The sequence below is a fragment of the Drosophila tropicalis genome, unplaced genomic scaffold, assembly GCF_018151085.1.
Source record: "Drosophila tropicalis isolate 14030-0801.00 unplaced genomic scaffold, ASM1815108v1 contig_859, whole genome shotgun sequence".
Classification (NCBI taxonomy): domain Eukaryota; kingdom Metazoa; phylum Arthropoda; class Insecta; order Diptera; family Drosophilidae; genus Drosophila; species Drosophila tropicalis.
The window spans coordinates 12,575,842-12,597,497 of NW_027173353.1; the positions used below are offsets into that span (position 1 = coordinate 12,575,842).

At 38.6% G+C, this 21,656-nt stretch overlaps 1 protein-coding gene across 1 annotated transcript in view; it reads right to left on the reverse strand.

Annotated features, from left to right (window-relative positions):
- bt (projectin protein bent) overlaps positions 1 to 19,199 on the reverse strand; it is a 47,754-nt gene extending 28,555 nt beyond the window's left edge. Inside the window, 25 exon segments of the mRNA XM_068296781.1 lie at positions 917 to 949; positions 2,082 to 2,117; positions 3,176 to 3,349; positions 4,912 to 5,139; positions 5,643 to 5,828; positions 6,076 to 6,114; positions 6,314 to 6,439; positions 6,587 to 6,901; positions 7,528 to 7,626; positions 7,780 to 7,839; positions 7,915 to 8,028; positions 8,200 to 8,244; positions 8,483 to 9,337; positions 9,848 to 9,994; positions 10,295 to 11,280; positions 11,342 to 11,744; positions 11,810 to 12,033; positions 12,701 to 13,002; positions 13,112 to 13,312; positions 13,471 to 13,612; positions 14,816 to 14,957; positions 15,048 to 15,210; positions 15,892 to 15,913; positions 16,124 to 16,486; positions 19,119 to 19,199. Of these exon segments, the coding sequence (XP_068152882.1) occupies positions 917 to 949; positions 2,082 to 2,117; positions 3,176 to 3,349; positions 4,912 to 5,139; positions 5,643 to 5,828; positions 6,076 to 6,114; positions 6,314 to 6,439; positions 6,587 to 6,901; positions 7,528 to 7,626; positions 7,780 to 7,839; positions 7,915 to 8,028; positions 8,200 to 8,244; positions 8,483 to 9,337; positions 9,848 to 9,994; positions 10,295 to 11,280; positions 11,342 to 11,744; positions 11,810 to 12,033; positions 12,701 to 13,002; positions 13,112 to 13,312; positions 13,471 to 13,612; positions 14,816 to 14,957; positions 15,048 to 15,210; positions 15,892 to 15,913; positions 16,124 to 16,436 (5,355 nt within the window). The 5' untranslated portion in view covers positions 16,437 to 16,486; positions 19,119 to 19,199.
- Positions 19,200 to 21,656: the final 2,457 nt, after the last annotated feature.

Below are 21,656 nucleotides of genomic sequence, written 5' to 3' on the forward strand. Positions count from 1 at the left end.
GGTGAACTTTTGCACTCAAATCTCCGGCCATAGTTCACCCTGAAAGTTTGTCATGTGCCACGCGGAATCTAACGCCAAGTATATACAAAAGGAGGACTTTTGCGTTTAATATTCTGCACAATGATATCATTTTCTCAAATTATATCATGTCATGTCATTGACCAACGGGAAAACAAACGAACACACAATAAGAAAGTAAAATGTGATCACTCGATCACCAATAAAGACCTGTTTTGTGTCCCCCATTTCGCCGGGTCGCTGTTGCTTTTGCTACCACAAATAAAGAAACATAAAAAAAAAAGGGAAGGAATACATCAATACAAGTCACAACTAAATTGGCAGCTCAGATTTCCAGTGCGATGACCTATGCTCCTGCTTCTGATCCTGGTGATACAAGTGTAGCCCCAAGTGTGTTGGAGAGCTGTACCGATATGATTCGATATTTGTTCAGCGATGTGTACACATTCCGCCCAGGTGGAAACTACTGATGGATTAGATTAAATTGTTCAACTCTACGGTTAATTCGAAGGATGTGCGTTAGTGATTCAAGTCGTATTCTAAATTATTGACCTTTCCGTAACTGGATTATAATTTAACATATAATATTTTTATGAGTGCAAAATTATGGATTTGAAGTATATTTCTATGATTTTCTCTGTTGGACACCCTTCCTTTTCCCGTCTAGTGTGTCAGAACACAAGATGAGTGTGTGAGTGTGTGTGTTTAAAAGGGGAGTATGTGTGTAGGCAGGTGATGATTACCACCCCCATACAGACATACATACATGAAGAGGGATTGAGTTTTTTGTTTTTGATGTGATTTATTTCGAGCAACTGAGGAATGCAAATGCGACCAAACAATGCGAATGCGTCCAAACACTACTGAATGCAAAACAAAGCGCCACCAGCTCTCTCACCTGTCCTTCACCGACCTCGCCTGGCCTCAATAACTGTAATATTTTGTTTAAATTGCATTAAATTACTGAAGAACACACATTCGAGAGCAAATGAGATAAATTCTTGATTGCAAGTCATCGGGTCTAGCGGAGTGTTTAGATGAGTTTATGATGTGGGAAAGTTTTTGACATGACTACCTGATCTAATACACATCATACCCAAATTTCCCTACCACTCCCCACTACCGCCCACTAAAAAACGCTTTACACTGCAAGGATCGGCCAGCGATGGAAAGTCACCTTAAATACTTATCAACACATATCGGATGGGATCCTATCTAGATCTGATTTTTATCCCTATCTGTATCTGTTACTCCGTGTTGCCGTATTTCCGCTCCGTATATCCGTAGCGACACAGACACTCGACCACTGAATAATTCAATAATATTTCGAGCAATTCGAAAGCACACTAATTAGGAGCAGACGAGAAAGATTTATATCTAGAGCAGTACCTTCGAGGTCGGTTTGTTGAATGGAATGAGATAAATAGATACATACATATGTATGTACATATGCACTTTGCTCATCCGTAAAATACAAGCAGATAATTGCCAAGCCCTTGCATATTGAATTAATCCGAATGCGAGTATATGGCAAACATAATGGCAAAGGCCGAGATACTCTGAGCACATACAGTAGACACATGTTGGCTACACAGGTGTATACCCAATTAGACTTTCTCTTGACTATCGATCCCCCACTGTAGCAGCAAAAAACAAAAAGAAGAAAAAACAAAAACAAAAACGAACAATATATACGTACATATATATGTTTGCTATATCTAGGGACATTTGTTATATTTATCCAATGTACGAGCATGAGTATTTCTTTTTCTGTTTTGAGTGGTGAGTCTAAATTTAGACGCGTCATTGGTATGCCACACCGATTGGAAGGCCAACACATCATCGTTTTGAAACTGAACCAAATTATTAAATGTTTTGTGACATTATGCGAGTATCTACATATACATATATCTCATATCTCATATTTCCTGTGATTTGACCTTCAATAGATACCAACCCCCAAATCAGCTACGGGATATTCATAATATCATTCATTTCTGTGTTAAGCTGGAAGAGGTGCGCTCTGCGTTTTAAAGCTGGGATAATAATGCTAAAGGTCTTACCCGTGTATCCATGACTTCACCGGGGCGTAGTTTCTTCTATGGTTTTGGAATTGTTCATGATGGATTTGGCGATATTGTGTGTTGGATTTCGATATCGAAATGTGGGCATGTTTACACACAATGCGTGTGCGGGTGTGCAGGTGTGTAAATATGCCAAGTGGTTGTTTCATGGCAAGGGTATGCGGTGGAGTTGGACAAATTTTGTTGTTGTTGTTGGTTGATTGGTTGGTTGGTTGATCGGGCACAGTGTTCGGATATGTTATTGAATGGTTGATTGGTTGGTTGTTGTTTAGTTTGTGTGTGGTACATAGAAGGGAAGTACATATAGAATTAGCTACGTTCGCACTACATCATCCACATATTGTATACATTAAAACAAAGTTAGCACTATAAGACATACGGTACCAAGGCTCAGAGGTACCCAGGCTATTAATTAGGTACACAAAGGTATATACGTAGGTATATTTCGTAACTCTGCTAAACATTCCCAATGCAGACAGACAATAATAATAACACAATGATAATAATAGTAATAATCCCAAGCCGTTACATATAACACGTATACATTTAAACAGGTTAATCAATTATACTGTCTTCTGTGTATATCTATACATCGACTAGGATTCTCCGATTCGCATGACTCGGGTCCTATTTCTATTCGTTTCCCCATTGTCAATTAAGCGTCTGGACCGGCGGGCAGGTGTTCCTGCGTGTTCTCAAGACGATACGATGAAATGTGCAGATGATTTCCATTTAAAAAACAGTTGATCGAAAAGCACATATCTACTCAATCTTGGCTACGATAGGTTGCAAATAGAATAGAAGCCCAAGCGGATTGTAGGAAGCTAAATCTAATCAGTTGTGTATGTAAGGTACATAGGGATGATAGTGCCGGGCGGGTATTGTGAATTCTGACATTTTATTTAGATTTTAAAAGCGATTGCAATCTAAGGAACAAGGGCAAGTACTGAGGACCATAACTCTTAAGTCCATAGATTTCTTTCTCTCCGATGTCTTCACAATCCTCTCGATGACCCCATTTTGGGTTTTCGACTAGGATATTGATAGATTGGTTTGGGACTCCAAAAACTTACCTCATCGTTGATGATCAGAGATGGTCGGCGACCCATATCGGCTGGCGGAATCAGCGAGCCGCGACGGCTTGGTGGCTCTGGGGCCAACGAGGGGCGTTTCTCTCGTATGACCTCGATCTTAGGTGCCTCACCAGGTGCTGGTGGCTGCATTTTGGGCACCTTTGGTTTCTCGTCCTGATTGCAGAAGGGGGGAATAAAAGTTATAGATTTAATATTTTGGTATATACACAATAATGGGATTTCTCTATTGAGTCTTAATATTTTTGTGCAGCTGCATCATAGCTTATCGACGGATCCGGCGGCAATTTCATCTGCACGGAAAATTCGTTGGAGGGGCAAGGTGGATGGGTGTTCTTGGTTGCGGAATGAGTTTGATTTACGTACCGAAGACACTGTCACTTTGATCGTAGTCGCCATTTTGATCCCGAGGATCGTGTCGTGGAACTAATGTATCACAGATTTCTATTCCTATATGTATGTATGTAGGTACGTGCGTATATTTATGATGTGTGTAATCGCATTGCTAACTCAGTTAGCTAAGTTATCTTTCGTTTTCGCACCGATTTGGTGGATTTTCGGTTAGTCAGCTTTCAGTTACAATCTGAATAGCCGGGTGGCATTTTGAAACGCGCAACAATGTGGTAGAATTTGAATTTGAACCGTTTGGCGTGAGCGACAAGAGGAGACAGACATCAAATAGTTGGAATAGGTATATGTATGTAGATATAAACATATTTTTGACAAAAGATTTTCAACACATTAAAATAAAAATATAATTTTTTATACATGCATATATATACTATATGCCACAAATATATGCATATATTTATATTTTTACATATTCATATATTTGTATTCATATGTATACATACATATGTACATACAGGCTACCTTGCGAAAGAAGTCTTGCATAAACAACACGTTCGCACCGATATTTGCCAACATATGGTACTCTGATTGAACGTTGAACATTGCAAATGCATTACGAAAGAGCCCGAAGTGAAATCTGTCCCAAAAGTCCCACACAAATATCGCAGATCACTCTGCTACCTCGAGAATGAGGGTAAGACTATTTCCATGCGAAAAAGTCGCGGACAGCAAGCGCCATGTGCACTTTTAATTAATCAACCTAAAGATATGGTCAGCAGTTTATCGCATTAAGAAGGGTATTTAAATATCGAATCGTTTCTTTAGATTAGCAATATGAGTTGGGACTTCTGATCGTTTAAAAAATAACTTGTCAGTTTGTTGTTTAGTATAATATTTCATAAAAATACAACTACATATTTTATTTTGCATGTGTATATGTATAAAGAAAAGTCGAAAAACATTTTGAATATCAAAGGAAAGTCTAGAAAATTAAAAAGAAAAATTTATACGAATAATCTCTTTTTATGTATATATTTTCACATATATGTACACACATTTTTATATGTGTAGGTGCGGACGCCAAAAGATATGATAATTCTACCTCAAAATATTTTAATGATCAAATACGTCCAAGAAGTTTTGAACTTTCAAACAACTCCGATTAAATATGGGTGAATTAATGGAACTAATTTGAAATTTCTTATTACTTTTCACAGAAATCTGCATTATCCTTGCAAAACCCCCTATTCAAATGGTGTTCCATATATATATTTTTAGGGCAGCAATCTAAGAAATCATCCGTTAAGAAATAGCTTGAAGCAACTGAAGCAACCATTGCTGACATTTGGCTAAAACATCTTGCTTACCTTTGGCTGCTGCTCTTCAGGGGCCTGTATTTCCGGAGCGTTTATAACTGGTGCGGGTGCGGCTACAGATTTCTCTGGTTTCTTTTTCTCAATGTCAGTGGGCTCGTACTTTTCTAGGACAGGACGCTCGTAATTGTCCACAATGGGTGCCAGAGCCTCTGGCTTTTTCAACTCGGACACCTTCGCCTTCATTGCATTAGTGGGACTAAACTGCTCCATGGCGTTTGCCTTTACCAATACAGACACGGAAAGAGAGGTCAGAGTCACGATTAACAGGTGGGCAGAGGCAAGCGCAAGTGGAGCACATGTGAAGCCGCAAGGCCACTTAGAAAAGAGATAGCGCAAGCGGCGATTGGCAATTGGTAAGCCTAAAGTAGAATTGGTTTCAAATAATTTGGGTCCAGAAGATCGAACTTGTTATGTTGTTCTCACTCCCCCATTATAAATTTTGGTTCATTTCGGCAATACCATTGAAAAGTGAAAAAAAGGAATGAGAATAATAGAGAGAGAAAAAGACCGTAGATAAAGGGTAACAAAGAAAGCAAGAGAAAGAAATATAGGGATAGAATAAAAAAGATAAAGAGACAAAGAGAGAGAGAGAGAAAAGAGATATGTAAAAAGGAGAGACTGTAAGAGAAAAGAGCGACACCAAGCATAAAGGTAGAAAAAGGACAGAAGATTTATATATAGGCTGCCGCGGGAAATGGAGAAATCGGATCAGCCTGTTTTACCTTAAGCAATTGCTTTGCCTGCTGTGGTACAGCCTGCTCTTTAGCATCCTTAACGACAGGTTTTAAAACTATGCCAAGGAAGGACTCGTTTTGAATGGGTTCCTTGGTCATCAAGTTTCTTACAGAAGAACGACGTCGCTGTTTGATAATGTCCATCAGGGATGGCTTATCGGGTTCGTCTAGGGTCTGGTAGGGGATTTTTATGCGATTGAGAAGCGTATCATTTGAGTTGTCTTTATAATTAGAAAGCTAATCTATCATGCGTCTAAGTTTGTACGTATCTGTGAACAATCAGGGAATGCTTTATCTTTTGGTGTAATTCCAGTTTTGATAAGATCGGTTGCATTCCCTGGTCATGATCAGGTGTTCTCGTACATTCACAAAAAATGTATGCTCTCGAACGAAAGCGCATTGCGCCTTGTCGCTTACTTACCTCCGTCTTTCCGGCAGCCCCATTCTTGGGTTTCTCCTTCTGAAATGTGTTGGGTAATGAAGTGTAAGTGTATTGGATTGGAGGTAGATGGGTTGTAACCGAAGGCTATGAATTCAATCGATAGTAGAATCAATAATTTCTTAGCCTTTGGTTGACAAAAAACAAATCAATGGAAGCAGCTATAAAGTCCGAGTTTTTGGAGCAGCACAACACAAATCCCGTGGAATGTTGGACTTACCTCCGGTTCGACAATAACTGGCTTAAGAGTGGCACCGTCTCGAGTGTCCTCCTCATCCGGCAGCTTACCCTTACCAATCTTGAGACCTTTCGGCTGTTCGGCAGGCTTTTCAACAATTTCAGATTTCTGTTTACACACACAATGGGATGATTACAAATGGGGAAAACAAATACAAGTAAATATTAACGGACACTTTTCGTACAGATAGGAATAACTTTTAACTGTTGGCGTTAGAGGCCATCAACAAATTCAGGACTAAAAATAGTCTCTTACCTTTGGCAAGCCATTCTTCTGGACTGCCTGCTGTGGTTCATTTTTATCAGAATCAATCAATGGCTTCTCCATCTTATTGGGTATATCAAGTTCACGACCAAAGTCAGTTGGTGTGAATTCCGATTTCTCGTACTTTTCTAGAACTGGCCGTTCGTAGTCAGGTATTTCCGGTAGCTCTTCATACTTGGGCTTTGCCTTTGCCTTGGCCTTGGCCTTTGGTTTCGCCACCTCTGCTTTCGGTTCCTCTTTGGGTTGGGCAATCGAAGTCTTTCGCAGTTTCGGCAACTCCTCAGCTGGCTTTGGCTCCTCAATGGGCTGATTTAAACATTTAAACAACAACAATTAGGAAGGCACATTTAAGACAAACAAAAGTGGTTGCACAGCGATTGTTAGATCCATTGGTCAGCCTCAAATATACATACATTCATACATACATACGTGCCAAGGACGAGGATGATTTATTCTCGGCAAGAAGATTTAAACAAAATATTAAAATTCTAACCATTCAAATCGAAAGTTAGTTGTGGCCTGAGTATGTATGTATGTATATAAGAGACCAATTGTTTTATAAAGATTATAAATGGAAAATATATTTGTATAACTGAAAGTTAGCCACAGAGATAAATAGATAGATAGATAAAGGCAGAATTTTATTAGGCACACCCAAGCGGATAGACGTAGAGCTAAAAAAGTTGCGAATAGGGACTTTGTCATCAATTGGTCCTATTGCATTTAGAAATAGACGAGAAAGTAGAAGTATTTGACAAGCCCAGACTATTGGACTAGATCACTTTAGATGATAGATCACATCATGTCTAGTACAATAGCGAGGTGTAGAGATAGCGACAGCGATAGTTTGAGAAAAGCAACATCATTATTCTTGGCCGATCGACTGTTGACTTGGTCCACTGTCGCTCCAAATCGTTCCGGCACTTTCTCACCTTAGACACACGCCGCTTCTCTGATGGCTTTAGCTTTGGAATCTCTTCCTTGAGAGCTTGTGGGTTTTTATTAGCGTCAAGTTTTTTGCTATCAACCTGCTACATAAGAACAAAGTAAGCTTGAATAACTATTGGTCGATTTGGCGAATTGTTCTAGCTTGCACCCTAATACAATTTATGCAAACAGATGTGCTGGCTCTGGATGTAAGCGATCAAAACATAGATTGATCGCGGGTTCTTACGCTTTCTTACCTCTAAAGCCTTGCGATCAATAATGGACGAGCGTCTCGACTCCGACTTGGACTCCTCCACCTTCGAGAACAGACAAGAACACACACACACACACATCATGAAATTGACAGAGAGCAATTAGAAACGATTACTTACTGCGAGTGATGATCTTCTTGAGGACACTTTGGTGTCTTCAACCGACAAGGATTCCTCGGATACCTTAACAACAGAACTGCGACGAGACTCCTCTTTGACAGACGAAATACTGGCCTGATGTAACACGGGTAGACAAAAGGACAAGAAATGAACATTTAACAAGTATACAAAGGAAACTCGGAATTAAATGGTGCTACACATTTGGGGATTCTGATTCCGGCAGATTTGCGCCTTCGCGAAGAAAACTTGCAATTGATAAATAAATAGATTAGAGTCAACACTTACCTTGCGATCGACTTTCTTAAGAGCAATCTGTTCTTTGACCTCTTTCTGTCGGTGAATAAGCGGATAGAATAAAAATTTAATTAATATGTATACCAATTGCAATTATAAAATGTAAGAAAAAAAATGCAACAACACATACTACTAACTATAGGAACTACACATATATATGTACAATAATTAGGCAAGTTTTAGATTGGATTGTTTGGTGTCTCAATGTTTGAATTGTATCAATGATAAAAAGCGCTTTGTTTTTAAGCACTTTTAGCATTATGTTTAACCTTACCTCTTCCGGAGTTTTCTCTTCTGGTAGAGCTTTGGGTTGCTCTACCGTTTTACCCTTGTCTTTAGGCTCCTCATCAGCGGGTTTCTTCTTTGAAACCTTAGTTGGCGCTTGCTCCAGCTTATCTTCTAGTGGCTTCTCAGCCTTTTGTTTCTCGGCTGGGCTTGTCTTAGGCTCCTCTTCCACGGTCTTTTTCTGTGTAACCTTCTTGGGTGTATCGTCCGGCTTCTCCTTAGCCTCCTCTACAGGTTTATCTTCCTTCTGTTTTTCGGTAGAGCTAGATTTTGGCATATCCTTTGGCTCGTCATCGATAGCCTTCTTCTTTAAAACTTTAGTGGGAGCTGGCACCTGTTTGTCTTTGGATTCTTCTTCTTTTTGTTTTGGCTCCTCTTCTACGGCCTTCTTTTTTGAATCCTTTTTAGGCTCTTCTTCCTTTTTCTGTGTAGATTCTTGTGGCTTATCATCCTTTGGCTTTGGCTCATCTTCTACGGACTTTTTCTTCGATACCTTTTCAGGCTCTTCCTTCTGCTTCTTTGTAGCTTCTTGTGGCTTATCATCCTTTGGCTTTGGCTCATCTTCTACGGCCTTTTTTTTTGATACCTTTTTAGGCTCTTCATCCTCTTTCTGTGTAACTTCTTCTTGCGGTTTCTGTTGTTGGGGTTTCGTTTTATCTGCCTTCTTTTGGGGTTCCTCCTCTTGGTCTACCACTGTTTCCTGTGGTTCCTCTGAAGACTCCTGCTGTACGTCTTCCTTGGATTTCTTCTGCTTAGCGGCCTCGACTTCTTGTTTCTGTTTTTCTTTTTCGGCCTCCTCTTTTAATTTCTGTTCTTCCAAAAGCTTTTGCTGCTCCTCTTCCTCCTTTTCGATGGATTTTTTACACGGTTGTATTCGAGTTGGTGTTATGAACGTGTTCGTGTGTGTTTATATTTTTGTTATTAACAGGTTAATTTTATAGACATAGAAAAACAGTAAAATAAAATATTAATGTTAGCACACACATTAGACAAAACACAGTATGTGATCCGACCACTCGGTCGGTAAGCACTAGTTAATTAGATTGGGCAAAGATACACACAAAAAGAGGACATATATTTTAGATAAAGAATAGCGAGAATAAAATCAAGAGAAGTCCAGATAGCAGAGCTAGAAGAAGGCTTTCTTAGGAAAAGCTACAAAAAATCAAAAAATTGTAGATTGATAGAGATAAGAAAAATACAGATAACCCAATAGAAATGCGCTGAGCTAAAAATCCGGGTCGAAATGTAGAGTAATAGTTCGGGGGATAAAAATAGAAGAAGAAATAGAAGACAGTTGTCTGGATAAGAAACATATAGTCATAAACTCCCAAGCATTGAGTAAATGGCAAACCTCATCGATATTTGCGTGGCTGACAGGCTTTAGTTGCACCCCAAATATTGAGTCCTTGGACACCCTCGATTTAGAAGTGTCGATTGGAAACTGCGACGCTCTTCTCTGTTTTAACTTTGGTACCATGTATACGGTCACGCCCGACTGCTAATTGAAAATGATCATTTTAATAACCGGATGTAATTATTATTGTTCGAGTTGGAATCCGAGTTGTGTCTACTCAACTTTTGTTCGACTCTCATGTTCCACATGCATGTGTACCAATAGTTTATTTAAGGTACAGCAGTCAATATATATGTACAGGAAAATGGTCTGTATTCTGATGAAAATATATTGGATAATGTTGGCAGCAGTAGTTGTTGCTGGTTTCAACTATTACCGCATATGTTTTAAACTCCCAAACTTTAAAACCAGTGGAGGAATTCGGATTGGGGGTTATGTACTAACCGTTGCCTGCATCGCTTGCGAGGTAGTGCTCCTTTCTTCTTGTACACTCATCTCACGATGCGATTCCTGCTTTGCTATGCTAACACGACGTTTGACTTGCTGGACCTGCTGTACCTGTTCGATTTGTTCGCTTTTCTCCAACTTAATGGACGACTTTTGTTCCTGAATAGCTACATGTTCTTCGACTTGCACTACGACCTGCTGCTGTTGCTGCACTTTCACTTGTTGATTTACTGTCTGAATTTCTAGGGTCTGCTTCTGCTTCTGGTCCTCTTCGCGTAATTGCTTAACCTCTTCCTTTTGCTTACTCTCAATTACCTTTTGTTTCTTTTCGGCCTCGGTCTTCTCCTGCTCCTTTTCCTTTTCATCCTTCTTCTTGTCTTTTTTCTCTACGGTAATCTTACAGGATGACTCGTCCTTGCCAACTTCGTTTGTGGCAATGACCTTGTAGTTGGAAGTGTGCTCGGATTTGGCACTGCTGAATGTGAGACGAGCTGTCGTTCCATCAAATGTGGTGGTTATGTCTTTGGTCTCGCGGATCAGTGTGCTGCCCTTGTACCACTCTATCTTACACTTGCGATCGGACTGCTTCAGACTGATCAATAGCTCGAAGGTCTTGGACTCCGTTACCTTTTGGTCGACTAACTTGCGGGAGATTTCGGGCTTCGTAGGTTTGCGCTCTTCCTCGGGAATGTCAACTAAGTGGACAACCTGAGAGACGGCCTCGCCCTTTTCATTCTTAGCAACTAGCTTATATGCGCCCTTGTCGCTGTCCTCCACTTCGTTGATCTCCAGTTTCACGGCGAATTCACCTTCCTTCGTTTGCTCGACGAGATAGACATGGCGCTTGCTCTCCGTAACAGTGTTCGACTCCTTGAACCATGTGCACTTGGGCTCAAATTTAGATGCGACCGTGCATTCAATTACCACGGTGCGCTTTTTGATTATTTTGATAATCTTTGGCTTGTCCTTAATAACAGGAACAACTGAAAGTAAGACGTAATGGAATTATTGATTATTACTGCTATTAAATCCAACCATACTTACTCTCTATGTTGAGAGTCAGGTTTGCATTTAGCTCGCCCAAAGTGTTCTTTATGTTGCACTTGTAAAGTCCGGAGTCTTCCAGTTGGGGGTCGATCAATTCGAGTTTGATATAGTACTGATCGCCACGCTGCTCCATGGACATTTTAAGTTTGTTGGTATCCTTGATAACCTCGCCGTTTCGGAACCAAACAATGTCTGGTTTGGGATCTGCTTTCACCTTGCATTCCATGATTACGAGTTTTCCATTATTCTCGGAAACAATGCGAGGTTTTTCAATGAAAGTCGGACCTTCACCCTCGGGCTCAGGCTCGGCTTCAATGTTCAAATTGAGATTGGCATTTGATTCGCCATATTCATTTTTGACGTTACATCTGTAAGTTCCACCATCGGTGGCGCCGGGATCCTGATGGAAATAATCAAAAGATAAGGATCACTCAAAAACAACTCAGAACCTGTGTGCGACTTTACCTTAATTTCCAGCGTCAATTCGTATGTGTCTTCGGCAATGACAGCCGTGTTTATTTTAATCTTCTTGCTCTTCTCGACCACATCTTGACCCCTATACCAGGTAACTGTGGGTTCGGGTTTGGCCTTGCATTTGCACTTCATAGTTATCAAAGTGCCTGATTCGTTCGGTATGATCCGTGGCTTCTCGATGAATGACGGCGCAAATCCGTTTGCATCACTGGCACCTGTATCGAAGGTGTTAGAAGACAATTTAGTTGCCCCAAACAAGATCTAAGGGTCTACAGGCTAATGTTTGATATATTGTTAGTAGCATTCGATCATCATACAGCAAAAGGCAGCCAAGGGAATGCACAACTTGTCCAGTGTTGGGTAGTAGAATTTTTTGTTAGTTAGTTGAGGTGAATTCGGGATTCGGATTCGGGTGATCGGGATAGAGATGTGACTGGACTCGAAAGTTTTACTGTGCTTTTTAAAGAAGTGAATTGGAAAAAGCAAAAATGTGGAAATTAAAATCCATTCACATATCGTAAAAGTGGATGGTAATTATGTATCTTTGAGTTACAAATGAATGTTCGAATGTTGATAAGCGTGTCTGTGCTTTGGCTTTGATTTTTACATGCTTTGCTTATCATTACACATAGTCTCGTCTCTAACGTTGTCTATTATTCTAAGCTAAAATCCGTTTTGTACATATATACATATGTACATATGTACATAGATATATGTATAAATACATTAAGAGTTTGTATAATTAAATAGATAATATAGGATAGTAAATATATTATAATCTGTTGACGTGCACACAGGCTACGGTTGAGTTGGATTTCTGGTGTTTTCTGGCACATTCGTGTTAATGTTATTGGTATGTAGTAGTATGGAGATTTGCAATACCTTGGAAATTTAATGCTATATTTGCATTGCTCTCGCCATACATGTTGATGGCGTTGCAGCGGTAATTGCCGCCATCCTCTTTAGTCGGATTCTGGATCTCCAGTGTAAGCACATAACTGTCTTTGGTTATGGCCTTTCGCGTCATTTTGGTTCTTTGACTATCGACGATTTGCTTATCTGAGCAATACCAGGTTATATCCGGCACTGGATGTGCCTCCAGTTGGCACTCCATGATCAGTATGTCCTCTTCTTGACGGATCGTCGGTTTTTTCGGAAATCTTGGCGACTTGCCATCTGGTATTCTGCATAAATTGAAGCCATTTCGTTATTAGTTATTGCATATCTGACATTGATTGGGCAAGTGTGGAACCACCTGTTAAGTATGTATGTACAATATTCTATTTTCCTTACTTTTTCGAGCCACTTTCGAAATTCAAATTTATCGTTGCGACGCCCGAGCCGTGTTTATTTTTCGCTTGCGCGCGATACCCGCCCTGGTCACTAGAAACAACACTACTGATCTCCAATCGTGCCATATGATAAAGCTTTTGATCCATTGTCAGTGACATTTTGTAACGTTTGCCCTCACTCAGTACTGTCTCGCCATGGGACCTTTTTGACATGGAGACGAAGATGGAGAAATACAAATACATTTATGTACATTGGGTCGTCGGATCGTTTCTCGGATAATTGATTATTTATTCACAACCATCTTGGATATTTTCAATTTTGTGGGTTGGTTTATTTTTATTTTTTTATTTTTTGCGTACCATGTAACAGTTGGTGTGGGATCACCCACGCATCTGCATTCAAACGTTACGTTTCCGCCATCTTCGCTTTGCCGTATAACGGGACGTTCGGTGAACGTTGGCTTAATTCCATCCGAGGAATCTGGAACGGGTGCCTCGTCGCCTATGAAGTTGAAGTATCCAAGTTACACAATTTACAATGTTCAAATTACGGTTACAATATTTAGAGCGCACAACATGGAAGGCCATTGTACACACATAGGTCATACAGCCAGGCCAGGCGGTAACAAATACATACATATATTGCTTAATTATCGGCCTAAGCTTAGTACAAATGGAAAATTGACGAGTCCAAGGCCCAAGGCCGATCCTGCACCTAATACTATCATGTCTTTAGCTAAGGTTAAATGGGTTATGTGGACAAACTAGACAAAACATATTAAAGCGAAACTGCAGTCGAATAGTTTGTTGTTGTCGTATCCTGTCGTCTTGTCCTGCGTCGTGTCATATCGGGTCGTGTTCGTAGCGACTCTTGTAAAAAATTGAAATGCAGTGCAAGCGCGGAAAGCTAGCTAACATTGAAGTCCGCTTTGATTGATTTGGAGAGATTAATTAATTCCATACATTATACATTACTTCAATGTATATGTATACGTATGTAATATGTATGTTTTTATGGTGGTATGTATGTATGTATGGATGTTTCCATGTATGTATAAATGCATTTTATTAGTACACATGTAGACCGCGTCGTCAATTACATTTGGAAGCCACAAACAAACACTCGGCAGAAGATCTATTATAAGGTTGATTAAAGTATTAGGGATGCAGTGTGTTAATATCGATTTTCATATAAAAAGTATAATAATAATAGACTAATGTGGAGATATCATCGAAACGGAAATAAAACCAAGATTCATTACATATCATGTACATCGAAAATATCGGCTATATTTGACATTATTTTTACTACATCTAATGGAATGTTATTCCATTAGAAAATCGCTGTATTTTAAAAAGTGATACTTTTTAGATAGCAAGAAGAGGTTCATTTCTCAAGCTTACTCCTCTACAACAGTGACGAGTCCTTTTAATATTCCTTCTGCGAACAATTACCGGTAATTTGATGAACGAACCAGTTTATAAATGTACGGGGAACCGTATAAGTACTATAAACGACTTTTTTGAAAAGGTTAAAAGTAGTGCAACAAAGTAAATCTGATTACATGTTCAATATTTAACTATTATGCATCCCCAATACGTACAAAAAACTTCTTCCACATTGAAATTAAGTCATAAAAGTTGATCAGATGACCAATATTTCTTTATCGACATAAATTAACATTAAATTGTCGTGGGCACTTACTGTCAAAATTTAGGCTTATCGTTGCATTGCTTTCGCCCAGCTCGTTCTTTGCATTCACTTTATATTTGCCAGCATCCTCAACTGTGACATTTTGAATTTCCAGTGTTGCAAAATATGAGTGGGCGTCCTTGTCAATGGTTAGCTGCAGAATGAAAGAGCGAGAGAGGTAGAGTGGAAGACAAAGGTAATGACATAAGTGTGCTTCAAGCATTTCAGAAATATGGCAACTCACCTTGTGTCGTGGCGATTTCTGAACGGGAGTTCCGTTATGAAACCAAGTTATATTGGGAAGGGGATCTGCATTAACGCGGCACTCAAATAAGAGTCGCTTTCCATCTTCTTCTTGTCGTATGGCGGGTTTTTTCGCGAATGTCGGCGCGAAACCGTCGATTTGCCTGCGAACATAAAACTCAACTTAGCTTCAAATCTTCTTAATAGAAAGACAAAAAAACAATAAAATAACTGCAAAGCAAAATAACAAAAGGTTAATTAAGGCAATGGGAAGACCTAGACACAGGAAAGAACCTTTCTGTACATATATGCAATTTATGTAATCGCATTTCTATCCAAATTTCCTGTGAGAATATTAAATGCATGCGATCTCAAAAACAATACATATGTATGTATATTTTAAACTGAACTATCGGTTCATCTTCGACAACAAAGGTTCAATAATTTACCCCACATAGAGAAAAGCCTTTTTAATTAATTGGAGTCCCATCAGAGGTTTTAGAGACGCACAAGACATTCAACATGTAACTACAATTATGTACACCTGTACGTTTTACTCACCTTGGGTTTTCTACTATGGAAAACTTTCCCACTTATTTGAGAATATCATTAACCCCAATTCATTCAAATTTAAAAAAGAAGAAGAAAAATTAAGGTTTTAGAATTGGACCATGCTGAAATTGTTAAAACTAACTCTAACAAGGATGACAGCCCCAACTACTACTCTCTTCTAGGGTTTCTATTCGCCATCAGAGCTCTACTAACGGGATAATAATGAAGTCAGTGTTAAAAATCTAGCAAAAGCATCAGTTAGAGGCGAAAATGCTAAAGAAAATATTGCTTACTTTTCTTTGGGTTCGTCAGCAGCTAAAGTTTATGTATAAAACAGAGAAACAAAATAGTTTAATGGTGATAATAAAACAAAGGCATTATAGGCAAGTCGGCGGCCGACTTAAGGATAACCCGTACTATATAAACGGATATCAGACGAACTTGTAATTCAAACTTTAATATTCACATGTTCCCCAAACTTGAAATTAGGTTCGAAATCGATAAAAGGTAATGAATAATACTTACGTGTGAAATTTAAATTAATTGATGCAGATACTTCGCCGGATTTGTTCTTGGCCTTGACCTTGTAAAGGCCAGCATCTGTTTCTACTACATCATCGAGTTCTAATACTACCGTAAACTTATTATCTCCAATGGGCTGGATCTTGAACTTTGTTCGACCATCTTCTGTCAATTGATTATCGCTGCGAAACCATTCAATGTCGGGCTTGGGCGATGACAATAGTTGGCACTCAAATATGAGGCGATTGCCGTCATCCTCCTGATGCAGTTGCGGCTTCTTAACAAAGCTGGGAGCGAAATCTTCAGCCACCCCCATGCTGAGGGTTCTCGTTTTGCTTCGTCTTCAACGGTTCTGGCTCTTAGGCTCTGCAATTGAAAACGATTATATTATAAATTTCAGCTATTCCATAAGTAGTGAGCATCAAAAGCAGGCGGACACTCTGATCATCTACACTTTATGACCACGCGACACCAATGTGACTTGACATCAAAGAAAAATTTTATGTGAATATGCAATAACCAACAGATTTTCATCTATCACCCAAAAATTTAAGAGTAAGAGTGCTTACATTTGGTTCCAACTGTGTTAAGATAGAAATATTGGAAATCATAAAAGTTTAAAATAGACAAAAGTGCACTATATCCATGGACTACTGTGTGTATCTAGATTCTATTAATGTAGTTTTCAGCTGAGTTCTTTTATGTTTTATTTACATGTCTCCATATACATATTCCCCAATCCTGTATGATGGGATTAGGCCGATGCCAACCACTTTTTTATTTCCGGAGCTTCTTATATGCCACTTGGTGATTATCAATAACATCAGCTGACTATGTCATATACATGTATGTATGTATATGCTTCATGTATATGTATCTGTCATATAAACATTTCATAAATTTGTGCGCTATTTTTGGAACACTATTCGGGTGTGAATTATCAAACCTTTATTGCTTATAGATTTGGCCATTTGCCAAAAAGAATAGTAAAGTGCATTTGATTACTTTCACTCGAAGGTCTTTATTCATTCATTCATAGGATGACTTGGGACATCTGTCCCATCTGTCTGTGTTCTAAATAATAAATCGAAATATGGCCAATTGTCTATTTATTTTCTTCACCAAGCATGAAAACTTTTATTTCACTGTAAAGGACATATTGAAGTCTTACTGACCTGTATACTGACTGATATATCTGACTGATTCATAAAAGTATCTTTAAGTTGCGCTCTAATCTCTCACGATAAGCTACACGAATATGAATTTGTTATATAATTATGTTAATTTTATATATGTATACTCCTGTGTTGTTAAAGCATTCTGAATTCAACGGGGAGCAGGTGCTAGTTTAGCGACTGCGAAGATGTTCTCATTGATATCTTTGAACCGATCGGACCAATGGACCAATTGGGGTATATCAATCAATAATGGTTATCCATTTGTCTATATGTCTTCTGTATATATGTTTTTTTTTTTTTTTGTATATGTATAGTCAGTGCATATGGACAGAGGTGTTTGTGCAGCCTTCGACTTTGGGGCTTTGTCTCTCAAGATTGCGCACGCCTCACCAATTTTTTGGAAAATGGAAATTTGATCGCCGCCTCTCTTTCGGGACTAATGATTTCAATGGAAAATATTTTAGCGTAGAAAACCAAAACGAAAGATTCAAATGTGTTGCACGTTTATTTTTAGTCGTTCGTAGTCACCGTTTCTGTGTTTGTGTTTGTGTTTGTGTATCTTCTACACATTCATGTGTATGTATATGCACACACCCATGCAAACACTCGTGTATATTTGTATATTGTATATTATATCTACGTATATGTTTGTAGATATATCTATCTATGTATATTTTTGAGTGTATTTATGCTTTTTCCATTTGATTTTTCTAGACGAAAATATTTATGTATCCACGGGTTGGTAGACATTGAGTAGTATAGTTTTGGCGATTGAATCATAGATATTTAAATATAACAGAAAAAAAAAAAAAAAAAAAAAAAGAAAATAATATATTGCTAAAGGTATTCAGAAAGATGCAGGAACCGAAAGGTATGCAAGCGATTCGAATAATACATTCACAAAAATTGGTCTGCACATTCCTCGAAATCGGAATGGCAATAGATTTAATTCGATTCGATTTGGTTCGGGTTCGCCAATTGTCGAAATTATTTTTTCATGGCCATCCGAGATCGGTCGACGGGGCGAGGGTGGCGATTGGGGTTGGGGGCGGGGCTTAGCAAGACGGTCAGGCCAGGGACAGAGCCAAGGTACTGATAAAGGAGGGGCAAGTACATACATATGTATGTATGTACACATTTACTAATTCTTATTTATCATCACTTTTGTCGGTACGTGGGACTCTTAATTTGAATGCCCCAATTCTATTTTTATGCCCGACAACACCGTTACACAATTCCACGAATAGACACAGCCATTCTGCGTATATGTATATGTATTTTAGAATGTAGATATAGAATTGGAATTCACGAACACAGGCACATAAAACTTGTATGAATATACATCGGTATATACATATGTATGTACATCTGTATGTACATAGGCATGTATCTATGTATGCACCATTTATTTATTACACACACACACACATGTATATGTATGTATATTGCTTATTAATTCTCATTCTATGGTGGAGAGCCAACAGGTATTTATTTTTTATTATACCAGGACATGTGTGGATAATGGCATTAACTTTCACTTTTCAATATTTATTTGATGTATGTATGTATTTGCGTTTAATTATGCAGCTATGTAAATATGTATATGTATACATATATATTCATGATTCCCACCCGATTTGTAACGACGCGCACAGTCACTATGTTTGCATTGAACTTCAAATATTCAAAGTATTTATCCACCGGGCAATTATTTAATGAACTTTCGAAAGTATATAAGAATAATTACATATATATTCATACATATGTATATGTATATGTATATGTACAGGTATATACTTATATATTCGGTCGATACGTACAACTAGACTATAGACAACACAGGGCGAGCGCAACACGAAAAATATCCTTCTGGGGCACGAAGCGAACTCCACGAGTGTTAGTCTATTACTGTCAGTTGTGCTCTCGATCTGCACCAGATCAGCATTCGCTATTAGCTTCCGCACCGGCACCAAGAGCCACTAGCCCCTGGCGCAGGCGCTAGAAGCTTTAGACGAGGCGTACCCACACACACACACACACACACACACACACTCAAGATCCAAATATGTGTACTAGATGAAATCAAAAATTTTCGAGGGTCGCTTGAAAGACTCTCCAAAGAAGAGGTGAAGGAAAGGATAACTGGGCAACAGTTTTTCTCTGCCCCTCTCCTTTTTAAGTTTTAATTAAATACTTTGCAATAAGGAAACAAATAATGTAAAACACTTATTTGAAAGATGTTTCAATTCAGGGGAAATATAATCCTTATTGACTCTCTGGATCTGATTAATAATCCAAAATAACCCCCTCACAATTACAGCCAGCCACCTCCCCGCATCGTCGCTTCCATTCAATGTAAGTCAATTTGCTTATCAAACAAGCGAAAACATGCCTTCAACTCAATTTTGTTGGTAGCAAGGGCCCTTGTTTAAGTCAAGTAGAGCAAACAGTTTAATGAAGTTGTTTTCGAGCCAGTGGCGGTCCTTCGAAAGGGGGGTCAGAGTCTACCTCCAGTTCAATAGGAAAACCCCTCCGCCATTGTCTCTGACAGCGTATTGGACCGGGTCATAAGTATGCATCTTAGCCGTGGAAAACATTTCAAAATCAACAATATTACAAAGTGGTTGCTAAGAGAGCGTCATTGAGAGTCTGTGCGTTCGCTTTGCGGGGTAAATCACCTCCGAATCTAAATGAAATTGCCTTCCGTGTGCCACCCTTAAACGCGATGAGTTGCATAGAGCAGAGCAAGCAAAATGCGAGAACAATGGACAATGAATGGCATTTCCCATTCCCACATCCGATCACAAGGATCTGGATTTGATATATGTACATATGTATGTACATATGTACCTATATATTATACTATGACGAACATTCTTCGCTTTCGCGCACTGCAAGATACGATTGTGCAAGCAAGCTCTATGGACGACGACGAAGGCGACGACCAGAAATAGCATTTCGGTAATGTCATAAATAAAGAACAAGTGTTTCTATTAATAAATTCATTTCTATTCTAAATTCTGTATCTAAAACCACTCGATGACTGGGCGATGATGGGCGAAATGGTCAGCATTTATTCTGAGACTCTGAGTGCCAAAACATTAGATAAACGAAACAAAAGCATAAACCCAAACATTTTGATGCATATTTCTTTGATTAGATATAATCCTATGTTAGCCACAGATGATTGAACTGCTGAAGGTGATGATTCTGATCTGAACTGGGTAGCATAGCCGAAACGATCCAATTTTTCTCTTCTCTACTGATCATTATTCTCCGAAAATTTCTATATCTTTTCGGATCTCTTATGAGACACATGACTTTTTGAAAATGGCAACTGATTAGTACATTTTGTTATTTTCGTCTGTTTTTGTTTGTCGAATTGGAAATGAAAATATTTGTGACGTGACTAATGTAGTGAACAAATTTATTGCGCCAAATTTAAATCGGAAACGAAGGCGTCAAACATGATCATATCAACTGGTTCAACTATCATAAGAGCGAAAGTTATTACACAATTCTTTTTGTGTTCTTACAAAATTGAAAGCTGTTCCACAATATATTTGTAGATAAATTCTAAACACCTGTCGCTTAGTTAAATACTACGTACTTTATCTCTAAATGGCTGCATCTACTCAATTTCATTACACAAATATCTCAAACCTCTGGGATGTGTAAGTGTACATTATTATTTGTCCTTTACTCTTAGATATCTCTTTGTCATGACTATAAAGCACTTGATTTAACATTTCATATTTTAAAAAATGTTTCTGGCAGATTGCCAGAACGAATCATACAGAAATTTTAGTGTTAAAATAAAACTATAGCACTTCTTAAACTAGTAATTCATTATTCAACTATCAAAGAAGCTTAGTTGGATTTTGTCGAAGTAAATACCCTTGCAGTTTTTGACAGTTTAATCTGATTTAATACGGGAGCATATCAAAAGTTATAGGAAACATTATAGACGCACATTGTTCATTACTGTGCATTGTTCGTAACCCAGAAATCTTTTGGTCATTTAGATAGGATTGATCCATTTTAAAAAAATTACATAAAGATGTCAAATTAAAATAAAGTAAGTCGACTCGCCGACTTGGGTATACCATACACCAGGTGAAACAAATATTTCAAATTTCGAAAATCAAATGTATGCTATCTCGCTCAGTCTACAAACACACGAGCACTCTAGAGCCGCCACTAGCCAACGGCCAATTGTGCCCTTATGGATCGCGTAGTATAATATGTTCATACGCCTATTTCTAGTCCGATTTCAGTAAAATTTGGTAGTTTGGTAGAAATATATGAGATTAATTAATCTGCAGAATTTGGTTGCGATAATGAAAAAATTGCAGCTG